The 17,945-nt window shown below is 41.1% G+C and overlaps 1 protein-coding gene across 4 annotated transcripts in view; it reads left to right on the forward strand.

Annotated features, from left to right (window-relative positions):
- LOC110526028 (coiled-coil domain-containing protein 60) overlaps positions 1-17,945 on the forward strand; it is a 45,797-nt gene that overhangs the window by 8,883 nt on the left and 18,969 nt on the right. For all 4 annotated transcript variants that reach the window (XM_021606610.3, XM_021606609.3, XM_090237988.1 and 1 more), the window contains exons 4-7: positions 2,612-2,860; positions 13,280-13,384; positions 16,295-16,385; positions 17,099-17,360. In XM_021606610.3, the coding sequence (XP_021462285.2) occupies positions 2,612-2,860; positions 13,280-13,384; positions 16,295-16,385; positions 17,099-17,360 (707 nt within the window). The remainder of the gene's footprint in view (positions 1-2,611; positions 2,861-13,279; positions 13,385-16,294; positions 16,386-17,098; positions 17,361-17,945) is intronic.

A 17,945-nucleotide genomic window follows, 5' to 3' on the forward strand; every position in this document is an offset into this window, starting at 1 on the left:
GGTCCGATATTTCATACTCCTCCTCAGACGAAGAGGAGAACCATTACACAACTTGTGAACTACATGCCGTTGGTTGCCTAGCAACAGGCTAACTGCTACCTAATACCTCTTCTGATTTGACCTGTTGAAGAAATTAAATCACTTCAATTTCCCCAACAGTCAAGGAAGAGTAACGCTGCTCATTTACCAACCGAACACTGTGAATTATTTAAACGACTCTAAAGAGTTCCTTTCATACGTATTGGCATATCACCTATATTAAAAACCTTTTTTCAATGTTTCTGTCACCTTTGGCATAGTCTCGCCTGCCAGACTCATTTTTTTTGGGGGGGGGGGTGATTTAGCTAATATCAGGTTTAGGCCAAGTTTTGAGGCTAGCAAAATGATATTGATTGGAAGCTCAATACTTACAGGATGTTAAACGTACATCACTGAAATCAATGGAGCACTAGACCTGATCTGAACTCTGCCCTGTGTGTTTAATAAACAAGCAGCCTTATTAGCCTTCTTTAAGATGCATTTTAAGCATTGGAGTTCCAATATTCTAAAGACACAGCAATATAACCTACACACATCTGCATCCCAAAAGGCACCCGACTCCCTAGTGTACTTTTTTTGGAGAATAGGGTGCCATTTGGGATGAAGACTAATTGAATCAGCGGTGATGCACCACAAGTGACTCTCTGGCTTCAACACCTGAGATGTAAGGGCAATGGTAGACTCAGATACTGCCTTTGTCTAGTCAACAGTATGTGGGGAACACCATATGGCAACTTATCTGAGAATGTGTTGCTGCTGTGATGCTATGATTCACTACAGATGCTGAGAGATGGATAGAAAGATGCTTTGATAAAGGCATGGCAGCATTCTGGATTAAGACATGGCGCATGGGGATTTGGATAGGGAGAGTCACCGATCTGGAGTGGGCTGTGGTATCACAAATAGAGCAAGCAGGGAATGCTTCAGATTTAAGCAATGTTCAGCCTGAAACAAATTAACATTCAAGAGTTCAAACACTGATGGCCTCCATGAGTGTGTGTGTGTGTGTGTGTGTGCCTGTGGGCGTGCCTTGCGTGTGTGCGTGCGTGCCAGCCTGTATGAACAGTGATGTCGTCCGAATATGCAGCGTTTGTCTGTTTGGCTCCGCTCCTGGGGGAAGTAGCCAGCAGCCACTCATCTAGTAGCCAGCTGCTCACTAGATGAGGAATAATGATTCACACAGGACGGCTCTAACGTATACAAGGCATTGTCCTTGTTGTTGTCCTGTCTGACTTGAAGGAGAGAATTATTCCACAGTGGTGTCTATTTATCTCATCTCGGGTCATATAATGACACGAGTAGAAGATATTTTGTGTTTAAGATCAGTTAAATCTCCACAAGTAGTCATTTTGGAAAATGTGCATTCTATTATAGCTAAGACCAATGCTTGACCAGCACTTACAGTAGGCCTAGCAGACACACTTATGCAGAGCAATTTGGGTTGAGGGCCTTGCTTAAGAACACATCATCGGATTTTTCACATTGGGGTTTGAACCAATGACTTGTTGGTTACTGGCCCAATGCTCTTAACCACTAGGCTAAATGCTGCCCTCCGGCTTTAAGAAAGGCTAAATGCTGCCCTCCGGCTTTAAGAAAGACTAATGCGTGACCAGCAGTAAGCCTGTACTGTAGTGTACGATTGCAACCAATACTCCATTCTAGCAGATTATTAGAAGCAATAGAATCATGCTCTTCGCCCAACTACCAAGGCTCCTTACTCATGAGTGATGATTAAGGAAAACTGAGGCGTATTACAGTTCATTCAGCCGCAAAGTCAAACCATGGCTATGATACTTGTGTGCCTGCATGTGTATCCGTGTGTTCGTGCATCCATGTGTGTGCATGCCTGCGTATCCAAGTGTGTGTGTTTTAATTTCCACCAGTAGCATAGTAATGCGAAGTAATGACGCATGCAGCCACCGGTGAAAACCAGCAGACATGGTTTGGAAAGGAAGGGAAAGGTTATGGGCAGGTGCTAAATCGCTGTAATGAAACCATTAGTTTGCCACACGTCACGTATTTCTCCCCAAATTCTCTATTTAGGATTATAATTTCAGCCTCTGTGATGATTTAGGGACTTGGTCCACTCTGATTGGTGTGATTTCAAGACCTGGCCCACTCCGATTGGTGTGATTTAAAGACCTGGTAACTTCATAAAGCTGTGATCTATGACAGGTATATGTTGTCTGCTTAGGAATTAATTACACAGGTGATGCACATCCTCAATTGACTGCTGTATATGGAGTCGGTCCTATTCTGTTTTTGGGTTGGGGCTATTTTCGGTCACTGTAGTAGGGGATTTAACATATTTGTGACTCTTTTTGTGTAAGTAACAGAAGTGGTTTCTGAGAATCTTGGTGGCATGACTAAATAAACTAAATATTTTAAGTAAATCTGCCTGAAACCTGAAGAATTGTGTTATCTGCCTAAGTTATGGCCTAGGCTTCAGGTTTTAACACAATATTGTGACATGTAGATTACCCACTCTCAAGCCCAGTCACATGCTGTATCGGTATGTACAGTATCCATATACTCATCTCGTGTGTGTGTGTGTTATGTCTCTATCCCCCAGCCGTTTGGTGTCAGCGGTCAGACAGGGCCGGGGTTACTTCCACCTCCTCCAGAAGAAGGAGAAGGAACAGGAGGAGGCGCAGCAGAGGGAGCAGAAGAGGAAAGAAGAGTGGCAGCGTGTCCAGCCCCGACCTCCCTGCTCAGAGTCTGACTCTGACAGCGACCCAGGGAGGAAGAAGGCCCAGTCAGCTCGACCTTTCACCCCCATCCACTGCTCCCTGACTTCCCCTCAGGCCTCTGAGCCACCACAGTGAGTCCTCACCCTGTACTGTACATCACCTAATACAGTGATACCCTTCTTCACCTTATGTTTAAAGGTGTAATATGCAGAAATTGCTCTGCCATTTCCTGGTTGCTAAAATTAGATATTTTCAATAACCAAAACTATTGTAATTTCAGCTGTTTGAAGCTGGTGTACGAAACCAAAAGTAAAAGATGCAAAAACGAAAATTAAGAACGGGAAGCATAGAAATATCGCACATAGAACAGATTTACCGCTTCTTAGTCTTGCGTTCAATGAGAATGACAGATCTATACCTCAAATTTCTATGTGAATTTGGTCAGGTCACCCAAATAGTTACATATTGCTGCTTTAAATATATGATGATGTATCACTGAGATTCAAAATACACTTTAGCAAGGTACTATATAGCATCATAGTATTCTGTAATATATAGTAGGTGAGTAAAAAGTATATACAGGTGATTAATGTTTATATAACTTACAGTGCCTTCAGAAAGTATTCACACCTCTTGACTTTTTCCAAATGTTGTTGTATTACAGCCTAAATTTAAAATGGATTAAATTGAGATATTCTATCACGGGCCTACACACAATACCCCATAATGTCAAAGTGGAACATTGTTTTTCAAAATTAAAATGAATTAAAAAGGAAATGCTGAAATGTCTTGATTCAATAAGTATTTAACCCCATTGTTTTGCTAGCCTAAATAAGTTCAGAAGTAACAAGTCACATAATAAGTTGCTTGGACTCACTCTGTGTGCAGTAATAGTGTTTAACATGATTTTTTAATGACTACCTCATCTCTGTACCTCACACATACAATTATCTATAAGGTCCCTCAGTCGAGCAGTGAATTTAAAATACAGATTCAACCACAAAAACCAGGAGAGTTTTCCAATGCCTCGCAAAGGGCACCTATTGGTAGATGGTTAAAAATTAAAAAGCTGACATTGAACATCCTTTTGAGCATGGTGAACTTATTAATTACACTTTGGATGGTGTATCAATACACCCAGTCACTACAAAGATACAGGCTCAGGGATTTCACAGTGAGAACAATGGTGACTTTAAACACTTTCAGAGTTTAATGGTTGTGATAGGAGAAAACTGAGGATAGATCAACAACATTGTAGTTACTCCACAATACTAACCTAAATGACAGAGTGAAAAGAAGGAAGCCTGTATAGAATACAAATATTCCAAAACATGCATCCTGTTTGCAACAAGGCACTAAAGTATTACTGCAAAAAATATGGCAAAGCCATTAACTTTTTGTCCTTAATATAAAGTGTTATGTTTGGGGCAAATCCAATACAACACATTACTGAGTAGCAGTCTCCATATTCTCAAGCATAGTGGTGGCTGCATCATGTTATGGGTTTGCTTTTAATCGTTAAGTACTGAGAAGTTTTTCGGGATACAAAAGAAATGGAATGGATCTAGGCACAGGCAAAATCTTAGAGGAAAACCAGGTTCAGTCTGCTTTCCACCAGACACTGGGAAATGAATTCAGCTTTCAGCAGGACAATAACCCATAACACAAGGCCAAATCTACACTGGAGTTGCTTACCAAGAAGACAGTGAATATTCCTAAGTGGCAGTTTTGACTTAAATCTACTTGAAAATCTATGGCAAGACCTGAACATTTTTGTCTGGCATTGATCAACAAGCTTGAATAATTTTGAAAAGAATCATGGGAAAGTGTTGCGCAATCCAGGTGTAGAAAGCTCTTAGAGACTTACCAAGAAAGACTAAAAGCTGTAACTGCTGCCATAGATGGTTCTACAAGGTATTGACTCAGGGGTATGAATACTTATTTAAATGAGATCTTTCTGTATTTCATGTCCTATAAATTTGCAGGAAATACTAAAAGCATGTTTTCACTTTGTCGTTATGGGGTATTGTGTGTAAATTGTTGAAAAAATATATACACTTAATCAATTTTGAATTCAGGCTGTAACAAAACTAAATGTGGACTATGTTAATGAGTATAAATACTTTCTGAAGTAAACACATATTTGAAATCTGAAATGCCTACTTGTGTCTTTGGAAATGGATTACAGTTGAAGTCGGAGGTTTACATACACCTTAGCCTAATACATTGAAACTCAGTTTTTCACAATTCCTGACATTTAATCAGAGTAAAAATTCCCTGTCTTAGGTCAGTTAGAATCACCACTTTATTATAAGAATGTGAACTGTCAGAATAATAGAATAATGATTATAGAATAATGATTTATTTCAGCTTTTATATCTTTCATCACATTCCCAGTGGGTCAGAAGTTTACATACACTCAATTAGTATTTTGTAGCATTGCCTTTAAATTGTTTAATTTGGGTCAAATGTTTCGGGTTGCCTTCAACAAGTTTCCCATAATAAGTTGGGTGCATTTTGGCCCATTCCTCCTGATAGAGGTGGAGTAACCTAGTCAGGTTTGTAGGCCTCCTTGCTCGCACACGCTTTCTCTCGCCCACAAATTTTCAATAGGATTGAGGTCAGGGCTTTGTGATGGCCACTCCAATACCTTGACTTTGTTGTCCTTAAGCCATTTTACCACAACTTTGGAAGTGTACTTTGGGTCATTGTCCATTTGGAAGACCCATTTGCGACCAAGCTTTAACTTCCTGACTGATGTCTTAGGATTTTGCTTCAATATATCCACATAATTTAGCTGCCTCATGATGCCATCTATTTTGTGAAGTGCACCAGTCCCTCCTGCAGCAAAGCACCCCCATAACAAACAGTTATAGTTTTGTTTCATCAGACCAGAGGACATTTCTCCAAAATGTACGATCTTTGTCCACATGTGCAGTTGCAAACCGTAGTCTGGTTTTTTTATGGCGGTTTTGGAGCAGTGGGTTCTACCTTGTTGAGTGGCCTTTCAGGTAATGTTGATATAGGACTTGTTTAACTGTGGATATAGATACTTGTATACCTGTTTCCTCCATCATCTTCACAAGGTCCTTTGCTGTTGTTCTGGGATTGATTTGCACTTTTCACACCAAAGTACGTTCATCTCTAGGAGACAGAACGCATCTCCTTCCTGAGCGGTATGACGGCTGCATGGTCCAATGATGTTTATACTTGCGTACTGTTGTTTGTACAGATGAACGTGGTACCTTCAGGTGTTTCGAAATTGCTCACAAGGATGAACCAGACTTGTGGAGGTCTATAATTTTTTTCTGAGGTCTTGGCTGATTTATTTGGATTTTCCCATGATGTCAAGCAAAGAGGCATTGGGTTTGAAGGTAGGCCTTGAAATACATCCACAGGTACACCTCCAATTGACTGAAATTATGTCAATTAGCCTATCAGAAGCTTCTAAAGCCATGACATAATTTTCTGGAATTTTCCAAGCTGTTTAAAGGCACAGTCAACTTGGTGTATGTAAACTTCTGACCCACTGGAATTGTGATACAGTGAATTATAAGTAAAATAATCTGTCTGAAATCCATTGTTGAAAAAATGTCTTGTGTCATGCACAAAGTAGATGTCCTAACCGACTTGCTAAAACTGTAGTTTGAGGCTATGTATTTTTGCAGGCTTTCATGATAAGTTTTGAATAAGTCTGACAAATAAGCATTGGATTTTAAAGAGGTACTTCACCTAAATTACAAAATACAAACGTTTGTGTCTTTACCTTGAAAGCAGTCTATGGACAAGGAGACTGCAATCTATGATTTGGTTACCTACAGCCATCAACCATTAATATTAATATTTCCTGTGTAAAGCATTGGTGTAGTGATAACAATCCCTGGCATGTGTCGCGTACAACCTGAGAACAGGGATCTATCCCTGTTTCCTACCTTGCATCTGTTTCTCCCATTTGCCTGTTTCCCCATCTCATTTCATTACTGTCTGAATAGTGTCAAACCACCCTCCCCCCCAAAAAAATCATACTTTTTATTTTTTATTTAAACTTTATTTAAAAAAATCTAAAAGTAACAGTCATCGAATTTTGAGTGTACATTTAATGTTACTGTTCAAAGCATCCTAAATACACCTACATTTGTAATTTTAAAATGTTATTTTAAAAGTTAAATCAAGGGTGCAGTCTGTCTGCAGTTTTGATGAGAAAGTTTCAGGTTTGTTCATAAGATCTCAATATCTTTGCGTGGGTGTCATGGCGCTGTAAAGCAGCCTAAACAAAAGAGCTCTTTAAATGTTGTACGTATGTTTGATGTTTTTATGTGTTTTTGTTTGTTTCTTAATCAGTTTTTTTGTTTGTGATAAGTTGTTAAGTTGTTGATATGGTGGTTGTTACCCACAGAATTGCAGGACTGATGACAGGTTGACTTGTCTGGTTTGGCTAGCTTGCTAGCTAGTTTGCGTTTAGAAAATGCATCTCAGCACCGGCTTCTTGATCAATGAGACCTGACTACATTATGAAAATGGCAGAGAGCTTGTGGTGAGGAAGACTACTCTGCTCTGGGCTTTTTTTGCGCTGTAGCAACAGCAGAGGCTACACTTGTGGTTTATGGAGGAGTATGAAGTCCAGGCTAGAGAGAGATTGAGCTGAGGAGGACATCGGGGCCAGCAAGCCAACCCCATCACCTGGCAATACAGGCCACAGAGAGGCAGAGGATAACATCAAAGCCAGCAAGCCAACTGCATCACTGTCATCTGGCATCACCTTCATCAAACTCAGTTTAGGAGCCTGAGATTGCTGATCTACGTTTTGTTATGTCTTAAATGTGTTACCCAAGTATGCCTAGTAGGATAGGTATTCTATGCTTATGTTTGTTCATAAAAAAAAAAAAGTTATTTATGAGTACCACAGTGGAAATACGTTTTCAAACTTTTTTATGTAATCCTCAATGATATTAAATGCATGATCCACATGTGCGGCTGTATTGTGTTTTACATTGTCAAATAAATTGATCTATCTGTAACGGCATTGCCTCATTTAAAACGCATGAGAAAATCATTAAAAGGTTTTGGATATCTAGGAATCTCTGCAATCTCTGCCCCTCTGCACCTTCTGCTTGTCTCTGTCTATGTTTATCAATTTGTTCTGTGTCAAACAGAACTATGTATGCCTTTCTGTCTTGTCAGTTATCCTTTTATTCCCTCTTTGTTAGTCATTACCACAACAACCCCAGGTTTAACCGGACAAATTGTCAACAGAACATGATAAATAGTTAATATTTAAGTGTCTAATTATTGTCTGACAACTATTCCTGGTTTCAGCCTTTCGGATTCATCTTATGTTTTTCGGATGTCCTTTCATAACAAATTCCATTGATGTGGCAGCTAAATCAGAGTTTGACATTTTGAAAAGCTGTCAGGTTTCTTCTCGGACAATCATTCTGGTTAGATGAGTGGGAATTGATTCATTCACACAAACAACAACTGCAGAGAGATCCCCTTACAATGGCTTATGAGACAACTTTAGCTAGATAAAGCCAGTGATCCTCTTTTAAACAGAGTAGAATTGATTGTATAGATTTCACGATTAAAAAGTAATTAGACAAAAAGGTGAACAAATGATCAAAAAAGTAGAAAGTGAGCTGTTTACATACTACAGAGAACAGGCAGAGTGAATGAAGCCAATAACAGTAGGAAGAGCCATTGAGGCAGGGAATAAAGTGAAACCGCCTATCCTTTCACTCACTCTCTCTCTCCACCATACTGTCACCAGCAGTCAATCAGTAGTCTGTCACAATAACCAGGTTTCCATCCAACCTTTTTATGCGAGTAAAGTACATGTCCGATAAAAAGATATGTAATGACAGGCTTGATGGAAACAGAACATTTTCCGGTAAACTTTCCACATGTCGACAAAACAAAATATGCTAGACAAGGTGGGATCTTTTTGTCTTGGTAAAATGAATTATAGAATAAAAAAACACGATCTGGCACGCACCCAGAAAAGAAGGCAACAGTGATGCCGAAACGTTTGTAAACACCCAATAAATTACTGGGCGTTTATATATGGAGTGTGCGACTCTCTTTATTTTGATAGTAAAATGAATTATGCCATAAATGTCGGTGGAAACGCTTTTATGTGCAAATATTGATAGACTATAATAACCATCATATTCATATTCAAATCATATTCGAGTACATTTGGAGTCAGGCGATGACGTGTGGTCCTCCCACTACGACTCATCGGGAAAGCATACCGTTTATTAGGTTACAGATTAAATAAATAATGATGAACTTCACAGGGTTGTGAAAGTGCAAGGTGATGAGCTTGATGCTCCTTTCCAATAAATATCGAGGGTCGTATACTGGTGAGATGATAATCAATGCTTGACTGCCGTTTGACAAATACAAATAATCTAGCTCATTTGTCTATAATAATAATCTCATCATGTAGGCTATATGCGTGATCTAGCCAATCTAACAACGCGCACACAGCCTGTTGGCTTGAATGCACGTGCCATTGTCAGAGTTTGCACACACAATATAACACAACATTTTTGTGAGTAAATCGTCAGTACAGTTGAAAATACGATGGAAACCCATTTATTGTTTTATCCGGTACATGGGAATTTAACCACAACATGTATTTTCTGTTCACTATGTCATCACACACAGATTTTGGAATATTCGCATAAAAATCTGTCGTCAATTGGATGGAAACCTAGCTACTGACACCTTCACGCCTCAAGGCCGTATTACCACATTCGTTACACTACACCAGGAATGGCAAGTCCAGTACTCGGCGGCTCAATGCATACAGGCGGTCGCCAATTTATTAATGCGCAATTTGACTAAATTGATATTGGAAACACTTCTACAACTTAATATTTCGACACGAGGTTTTTGCGAAAACTTTATTTTTAATGTGACGTAATTATGTCCAGCTGCTTTGATCGACACGACAGTTTAAATGGAAACGCACGGCAGCAGGCAATTGTCGCATCTATATTCTATGCCAACTGTCTAAATGTCGACAAAAAACAACTGGACAAGTGAATAATGGAAACGTAGCTAGTGATGTGAATGTCTGAGGAAATGAAGTTGAACATTTTGAGTTGGGCTATGGGTGATGGATGACTCATAGCCTAGCTCCACCACTGGAGTCTCATGGGGGAAGAACAGCTCTCAATAATGGCTGGAATGGAGCATATGGAATGGCATCAAACACATGGAAACCATGTGTTTGATGTATTTGATACCATTCAATACATTCTCAGCTATTACCACGAGCCCATTCTCCAAATTAAGGTGCCACCAACCTCTTATGAGCTACACTCTCAGAAAAAGGGTACAGTTAGAGTACAGTAGTGTTCCCTGGGGCACAGAAATATCAAAATACAGATAATGTACCTTCAGAGGTTCCTTTTTGGTACATTTTTTGTACCTAATATTTAAAATATAAAGGTACAATGATTATTTTTGGCCACCCGTGGTTGGAAGTGTTGTAAAAGTTTAAGTGGTCTATGGTTTTGTTAATTAAAGTTTTTATAAAAGCTTACAGGTGTTGGATCTTAATTTGACAACTTTGTTGTTGCTGAAAATGTTCTTGCGCTGCAGATGAGCTTCGTGATTTGCATTAATTCACCAGAAATCCACACCTACACATGGTTTTATTAACACTATTGCACTTTTCAAGTAGCCTAATTTTGGCCAGCTAATAGCCTAATAAATAGCCACCGATAAAGCAACATAATGAACTAAAAGTTAAAATCCTTGTTGCTGCAGGGTTTTTTCTGCAACAATACTGGTCAAATTAAGATCCTACATACACTACTGGTCAAAAGTTTTAGAACACCCTACTAATTCAAGGGTTTTTCTTTATTTGACTATTTTCTACATTGTAGAATAGTAGTGAATAGTAGTGAAGACATTAAAAAAAATGAAATAATGCATATGGAATCATGTAGTAACCAAAAAAGTAATAAACAAATCAAAATATATTTTATATTTCAGATGATTCAAATAGCCACCCTTTTCCTTGATGACAGCTTTGCATCACTATCACTAGCCATCACTAGCTAAGGGAATAAATCCACTAGGTTGCTAGCCTAACCTAAGGCCACCATACTTTATATCTGTAACACTAAAACTGAAACTAAATACAATACATGTCCAAATGTATGTGGACACCCCTTCACATTAGTGGATTTGGCTTTTTCAGCCACACCCTTTGCTACCATGCAATCTTCATAGACAAATATTGGCAGTAGAATGGCCCCTACTGGAGAGCTCAGTAACTTTCAACGTGGCACCTTCATAGGATGCCACCTTTCCAACAAGTCAGTTCATCAAATTTCTGCCCTCCTAGAACTTCCCCGGTCAACTGTAAGTGCTGTTATTGTGAAGTGACAACGTCTAAGAGCAACAACTCCTCAGCTGCGAAGTGGTAGGCCACACAAGCTCACAGAATGGGACCAACGAGTGCTGAAGCGCGTAGCGCGTAAAAACAGTCTGACCTCGGTTGCAACACTCACTACCAAGTTCCAAACTGCCTCTGGAAGCAACGTCAGCACAATAACTGTTGGCTGGAGCTTCATGAAATGGGTTCCCATGGCCAAGCAGCCTCACCCAGGCCTACGTTCACCATGCGCAATGCCAAGGGTCGGCTGGAGTGGCGTAAAGCTCACCACCACGAATCTGGGTTTGGCGGATGCCGGGGGAATGCTACCCACCCAAATGCATAGTGCCAACTGTAAAGTTTGGTGAAGGAGCAATTATGGTTTGGGGCTATTTTTCATGGTTCCGGCTAGGCCCTTTATTTCCAGTGAAGGGAAATCTTAACGCTTCAGCATATAATGACATTCTAGACAATTCTGTACTTCCAACTTCCAACTTCCAACAGTTTTCCTGTTTCAGCATGTTTCAGCATTTTTAGGTCTGTTTCAGCATGACAATGCCCCCTTGTACAAAGCGAGGTCAATACAGAAATGGTTTGTTGAGATTGGTGTGGAAGAACTTGACTGGCTTGCACAGAGCCCTGACCTGAACCACATCTAACACCTTTAGGATGAATTGGAACGCCGACTGTGAGCCAGGCCTAATCGCCCAACATCAGCGCCCGACCTCACTAATGCTGTTGTGGCTGAATAGAAGCAAGTCCCTGTTACTGTAATTTAATTATGCCATTGTGTTTTCATTAATTGAAAACCCTTAATCTATTTTATGAGAATTTGTAAGATTCTTGTTTGCATAAAATAGACGGAGATCAGCCATTTCAATAATAGGTAACAGAATTTATTCTCGGAGCGCGCTGCCACTTTACCACGAGCAACAGTTTATATACAATAACAAGACGTAATTTCATGGCTTAACATAATACCTTCCTCTCGACCGGGACCAAGTGAGGTTAATGGTTCATTCTAACTTACTAACACACTCACAGGTCACACAACATAACTGAATTAACTTTTGACCCCCCAACATTATCGATCACCACTTAGCTGACAGTTCTAATTAACAGAAAACCTAGGAATGCACTCACTTCCTTATCTCAAAACCCCAGAGCTCAGTTTCGTCGGTTCAACCATAGGTTAACTACATTATCTGTTTACCTAATCCATAGACCATTCCTTTCTTCCCAGTTGGAATGGTGTTCATTAACTTTAATTACTCCTTGTCTGTGTCACACAATCCCTTCTTATGAACTCATATTGTTAATCAGATATAATAAAACAGAGTATAAGTTTACTTAGTTACAGTTCCATTTGAAATGATTTGTTCAGTCATATAATCATAATTTTCCCAACAGTCCCCGCAGAAATTTTCCAACATCTAGCGGAAAGCCTTCCCAGAAAAGGGTGGGCTGTTATAGCAGGAAAGGGGGGACCAATACCATATTAATGCCCATGAATTTGGAGTGAGAAGTTTGATGAGCAAGTATCCACATACTTTTGGCCATGTAGTGTAATATAAAAACAAAATATGAATAGTTTATGAAACTAAAACTCAATAATACTATCAGGTTTCAGGTAAGACCCAAGTGCAGACTATTGAAGTAACAATGTTTATTGTAGCAGGGGCAGGCAAACGACAGGTCAAGGCGGGCAGGTGTCGATAATCCAGAGTAGTGGGGCCAAGGCATAGGACGGCAGGCAGGCTCAGAGTCAGGACAGGCAAGGGGCAAAACCAGGAGGACGCGAAAAAGAGAGACTGGGGAAAAGCAGGCGCTGAGACAAACCGCTGGTTGACTTGAACAAACAAGATGAACTGGCAACAGACAAACAGAGAACACGGGTATAAATACACAGGGGATAAGTGGGGAAAATGGGCGACACCTGGAGGGGGGTGGAGACAAGCACAAGGACAGGTGAAACAGATCAGGGCGTGACATAAAACTAGCAAATCAGGTCTGAAAACTAACTGAAACTAAACTGAATTTCAAATGACAAATTGAAAAATTAATAGAAATAAAAAAGGAAAATAAAAACAAAAAACTATAATAACCTTTCCTCTCAGGACTTCTGCATGCACTGTAAGCATTGTTCTTGTTCTTTTAGAGGGCCCATATTCCGCCAGCTGTGCTGTCTGAACTGGTTGCTGGAGGCCCTGACTCTGGACAGGACCGGGAGAGCTGGACCAGTCACGTCCTGCTGGGATCTCAAGTAAGATAGTTTTATGGACCCCATGCAGCTTGGGTTGGGTTAGCTATTGTGTTGCTGCTACATAGTGAAAGGGCAGAGGCCAGGACTGAATCACAGTTTTGACCAGGGTTGGAGAGTAACCGATCACATGTCTGATTACCCATAAAACTGTAACTGTAATCAGTTACGTTTCCAGCAAAAATATTGTAATCAGATTACAGATACTTTTGAAAAACTAGATGATTGGCTTACTTTTAAATTCAGAAAGGATGTTTGTGAAAAAATACATTATGACACATTTCTGTTTTCTCAATGGCATTTAATTCAACATGTAAAAAAAAGCACAAGTTTAAGTTTGTTCCACCTGAGCGAGTCTGGCCACAAGTTAGAGACCACTATGATGGCACACTAAATGCATTTGATGGATCTTGACTATCCAGGACAATCAAGAAAAAGGAGCACTATGTTGCTGCATACATCAGATTTATTGACAGGACAAGAAAACAAAGGGCTACGTTTCGGCATGAATCGCCTTCATCAGAGCCCTTTTCCCCCAGGATAGTCACCCGTTGAAGTATCCTAGGGTAAAGGAATGTTTTTTGGACAGCAGTTTATCACTTAGAATGCCCAATAAATTGTTTCATTCTACAGTAGGCGCGATGCTAGTAAGGATATTGGAACAGAGGCTCAGACATGAGTGTGGTTCATACAGGAAGCCTGGGGTTGAGGCAGACAGACAGTGGTAAATGAACTATAAACCAAAACCTCGGGGGGTAGAGCCGAGAGAGGAGATTGCATTCCTCTATCTCCACGTCCTCTCAGGTTCACTATATACCTACCCTGATACTGACCCAACACAGGAAGGGAGGAGACAGAGATTGAGTAGAAAACCCACCCTACTCTGCCATGCTGTACAGCACCAAGCTGCATAACCATAACTCAAACCCACTGTCATAACCATATCCATTCCTTTTACTGACAATACTATTATCATGATACACCGAGGATATAGATTTCTTCCTCTCTCTCAATCTCATTTTCTCTCTCTGACACTTTTCTCTTCCTCTCACTCTTTTTTTCATCGTTCACTATCTTGCTCTGACTGCAGCCTTCCCATCTTCTCTCGCCTCTACCTCTTTTTCTTCTTTTCACATTTTCAATCCCTCTATATTTGTCTCTCTTTCCTAATATGGAAGTGAGAATAAGTAGCCTGAAAAGCTAACGATTTGAATGCTCTGCTTCTGAAGGTGTCAGACGAGACACTGAGAGGCAGAATGGATGGATTCAGGAAATGTACAAAGCGCCGTCTCTGTGCTCTGCTCTCACAATGGGGCTTGGTAGAATGTATTAGGAAATCATCACCCATCTCTCTCTGGAAGTGTTGAATTAGTGATGGGAAAGGAAGGAAAAGAGGAGGGAGGGCCGAGGGATGGAAGGCAGAAAACAGTATGTCACAAAAGCGCTCCTCTGAGTATTGCAAGTAACTGCCTGAGGCCCTTCCGTCCTCACTGACTCTGCTCTGAATCACATTTCCTATCAGTTTAAGCTTTATGGGAGAAATTATACAGTAGACGTATTACAGAGAGATACTGAAATCATATCACAAGGTTATTATAGTTCTACAGCGGTTTCCATCAAATCAACTTTTATTGGTCGCATACACGTGATTAGCAGATGTAGCGAACTGTTTGTGTTTCTAGCTCCGACAGAGTATAATATCTAACAAATTACACAACCAATAATTTTTTATTATACTAGGTAAGTGAGTAAAGAACAAATTCTTATTTACTATGACAGCCTACCAGGGAACAGTGGGTTAACTGCCTTGTTCAGGGCCAGAACAACAGATTCTTACCTTGTCAGCTCAGGGATTTGATCCAGCAACCTTTTGGTTATTGGCCTAATGCTCAAACCACTAGGCTACCTGCCACCCCAGACACACAAATGTAAGTAGGAATGAATTAAGACTATATACATATGGACGAGCGATGTCAGAGTGGAACGGACTAAGATACAGTAGAATAGTATAGAAAACAGAATGTGCATATGAGAGGAGTAACGCAAGATATGTAAACATTATTAAGTTGAATGAGATACCGTAGAGAAAACAGTATATCCACATGAGATGAGCAATGCCAGATATGTAAACAGTAAATGACTAAGATACTGTAGAATAGTATAGAATACAGTATATACATTCGAGATGAGTAATGCAAGATATGTAAACATTATTAAGTGACTAAGATACAGTAGAATAGTATAGAATACAGTATATACATTTGAGATGAGTAATGCAAGATATGTAAACATTATTAAGTGACTAAGATACAGTAGAATAGTATAGAATACAGTATATACATTTGAGATGAGTAATGCCAGATATGTACACTACCGTTCAAAAGTTTGGGGTCACTTAGAAATGTCCTTGATTTTGAAAGAAAAGCACATTTTCTTTCAAGGGATTACAGGTGGAGACTGAGCACACACCCTTGTGGGGCCCCAGGTAGCCGAGTGGTTAGAGCGTTGGATTAGTAACTAGTGAAGGTTGCAAGATCGAATCCCTGAGCCGACAAGGCAGTTAAACCCACTGTTCCTAGGCCATCATTGAAAGTAAGAATTTGTTCTTAACTGACTTGCCTAGTTAAATAAAGGTAAAATCAAAAAAGGATCAGTGGAGATGATGTTTCCTCCCTTCACAAGCTGGATGTACCATGTGTGTGCAGTGATCAAAAAAAAAAAATCAAGGTAGTGAATTATGATATGTATAATGGTCAGGGTCTTGCCATTCCAAGGCTGTGTATGTGTGCATGCCTCTCTTTGTCCCCACTCCAAGGCTTGGTGGTGGGGACAAGGAATGTTGCGGTGTGATGAATGTGTCTCAACTCACACACATCCAACCCTGCTAAACACTTATTTTTTCCTGTTACCCAGGGACCCTGGCCAAGGAAAAACCACCCTAAAGACCCTGAATAAAGAGAGAGCCATAGAGACCAAATGGGACCAGTTTGTGTCTCTGCAAAAGGTCTTTGTCTTTTCTTTTATCTCTCTATGCCTATCCACCTCTTGAGTTTAATTCTGGGGTTGTGTCCTTAAAGGGGTTGTCACTTAAAGTCATATTACCTGCTCAGAGGAGGCAAAACAAGCCTTACAGCACACACACACACACACACACACATACCCATACATAGACATTTGTCGCTCACTCACACACACACACAGCCAGACACATACACACTTCCAGCCAGACACATACACACTCCTTGGGGATGCTTGCCTGTGTGTGTCTGTGGCAGTAGAGGACATTAGGAGAGCTGAGAGCTGTTGCAGCTGAAGTCTTGTGCTCCTCTCATCTCCTGCTCTCACACACACACACACGCGCACACGCACACGCGCACACACACACACATACACACACACACACACACGCACACACACACACACACACACACACACACACACTGATAGACAGGCTGGAGAGAGGGAAGGGCACAGGGGAGAGAGAAAAAGAGATGGAGAGAGGAAAGGGAGATACGTGACTGTTTCCTCTGCAAATCCTCATACTCTATGTCCTCAGCCAAGGAGAGATGTGTGTGTCTGCTTGCCTGCATGCCTGTCTGTCTGGGTATGTACGTGAGTCTCTGTGTGCCTGTGCATATGCAAGGCTCTAGGTGCGCTTTTATGAAAATCTATGCGTGGAAATCCCCTCTGACACCTCCTTCTCACCTCATCCCCCAGCCACGTAGAACAGGCTCCAGGCCCTCCCGCTCCTCCTCTGGTCGTCTGTACCTGTTGAAGGGGTCCTCCCTGAGCGTAGCCTCCTCCTCAGCCCTCACCACCCCTACCCTTCTGGGCAGCCTGTCCTCCCTGGGCCCTGGGATAGAAGACACTGGAGCTACATTAACTGGAGCTATAGTGACTGCCACTGGAGCCAGCCAGGATAGTGCGGAGCAACCAGGAGCAGGAGGGGACTCCGAGACAGAGCTGCCCATGTCAGAGTGTAAGTAAATAGTCTTGTATGTAATATTCAGAGGGTTCTCTGTGGTTAAAAATGGGTGCAATATGGTGAAACCTGAGGGGTAGTGTGTGTGAAGGTTGTGTCTGTGTTCAATGGGGTTGTTTTGTAGAGCAAACGCCTCTCTCCTCATCTTTCTGTGTGTTATATTCTTTGGAGCTCTCTGTCAGCTCACTGTGTGTGTGTGTGTGTGTGTGTGTGCGCGCACGCTCAGAGGAGGTGACGTGTGTGCCGGGGCCCGCTCGTTACTCCATGTCATCTGGTTCTGCATTTTTGGAGCCAGAATGAGCCCTATCTGTTTCCCATCAGCCCTGTCACTCTGCAGGAACATCTGTGGCGTGCGCACAGAACCCAAAGACCCCCACACACACATCTACACACAGAACCCAAACACTCGGATCCCGTTGTCATAGGAACAGCTCTTCCTTCTGACGTGATCGTGATATGACACACACCCTGGGCTCAAAGTGAAATGTTTGTTTTTGAGGGGATGTTTTCCTCGTACAACACGTCACTTCTGACTCTTACACTGCATCTGATATGGCACCCAAATCCCTCTGTAGGGCACAT

This window comes from Oncorhynchus mykiss, chromosome 6 (assembly GCF_057628025.1).
Source record: "Oncorhynchus mykiss isolate SJ-2025 chromosome 6, ASM5762802v1, whole genome shotgun sequence".
Taxonomy (NCBI): domain Eukaryota; kingdom Metazoa; phylum Chordata; class Actinopteri; order Salmoniformes; family Salmonidae; genus Oncorhynchus; species Oncorhynchus mykiss.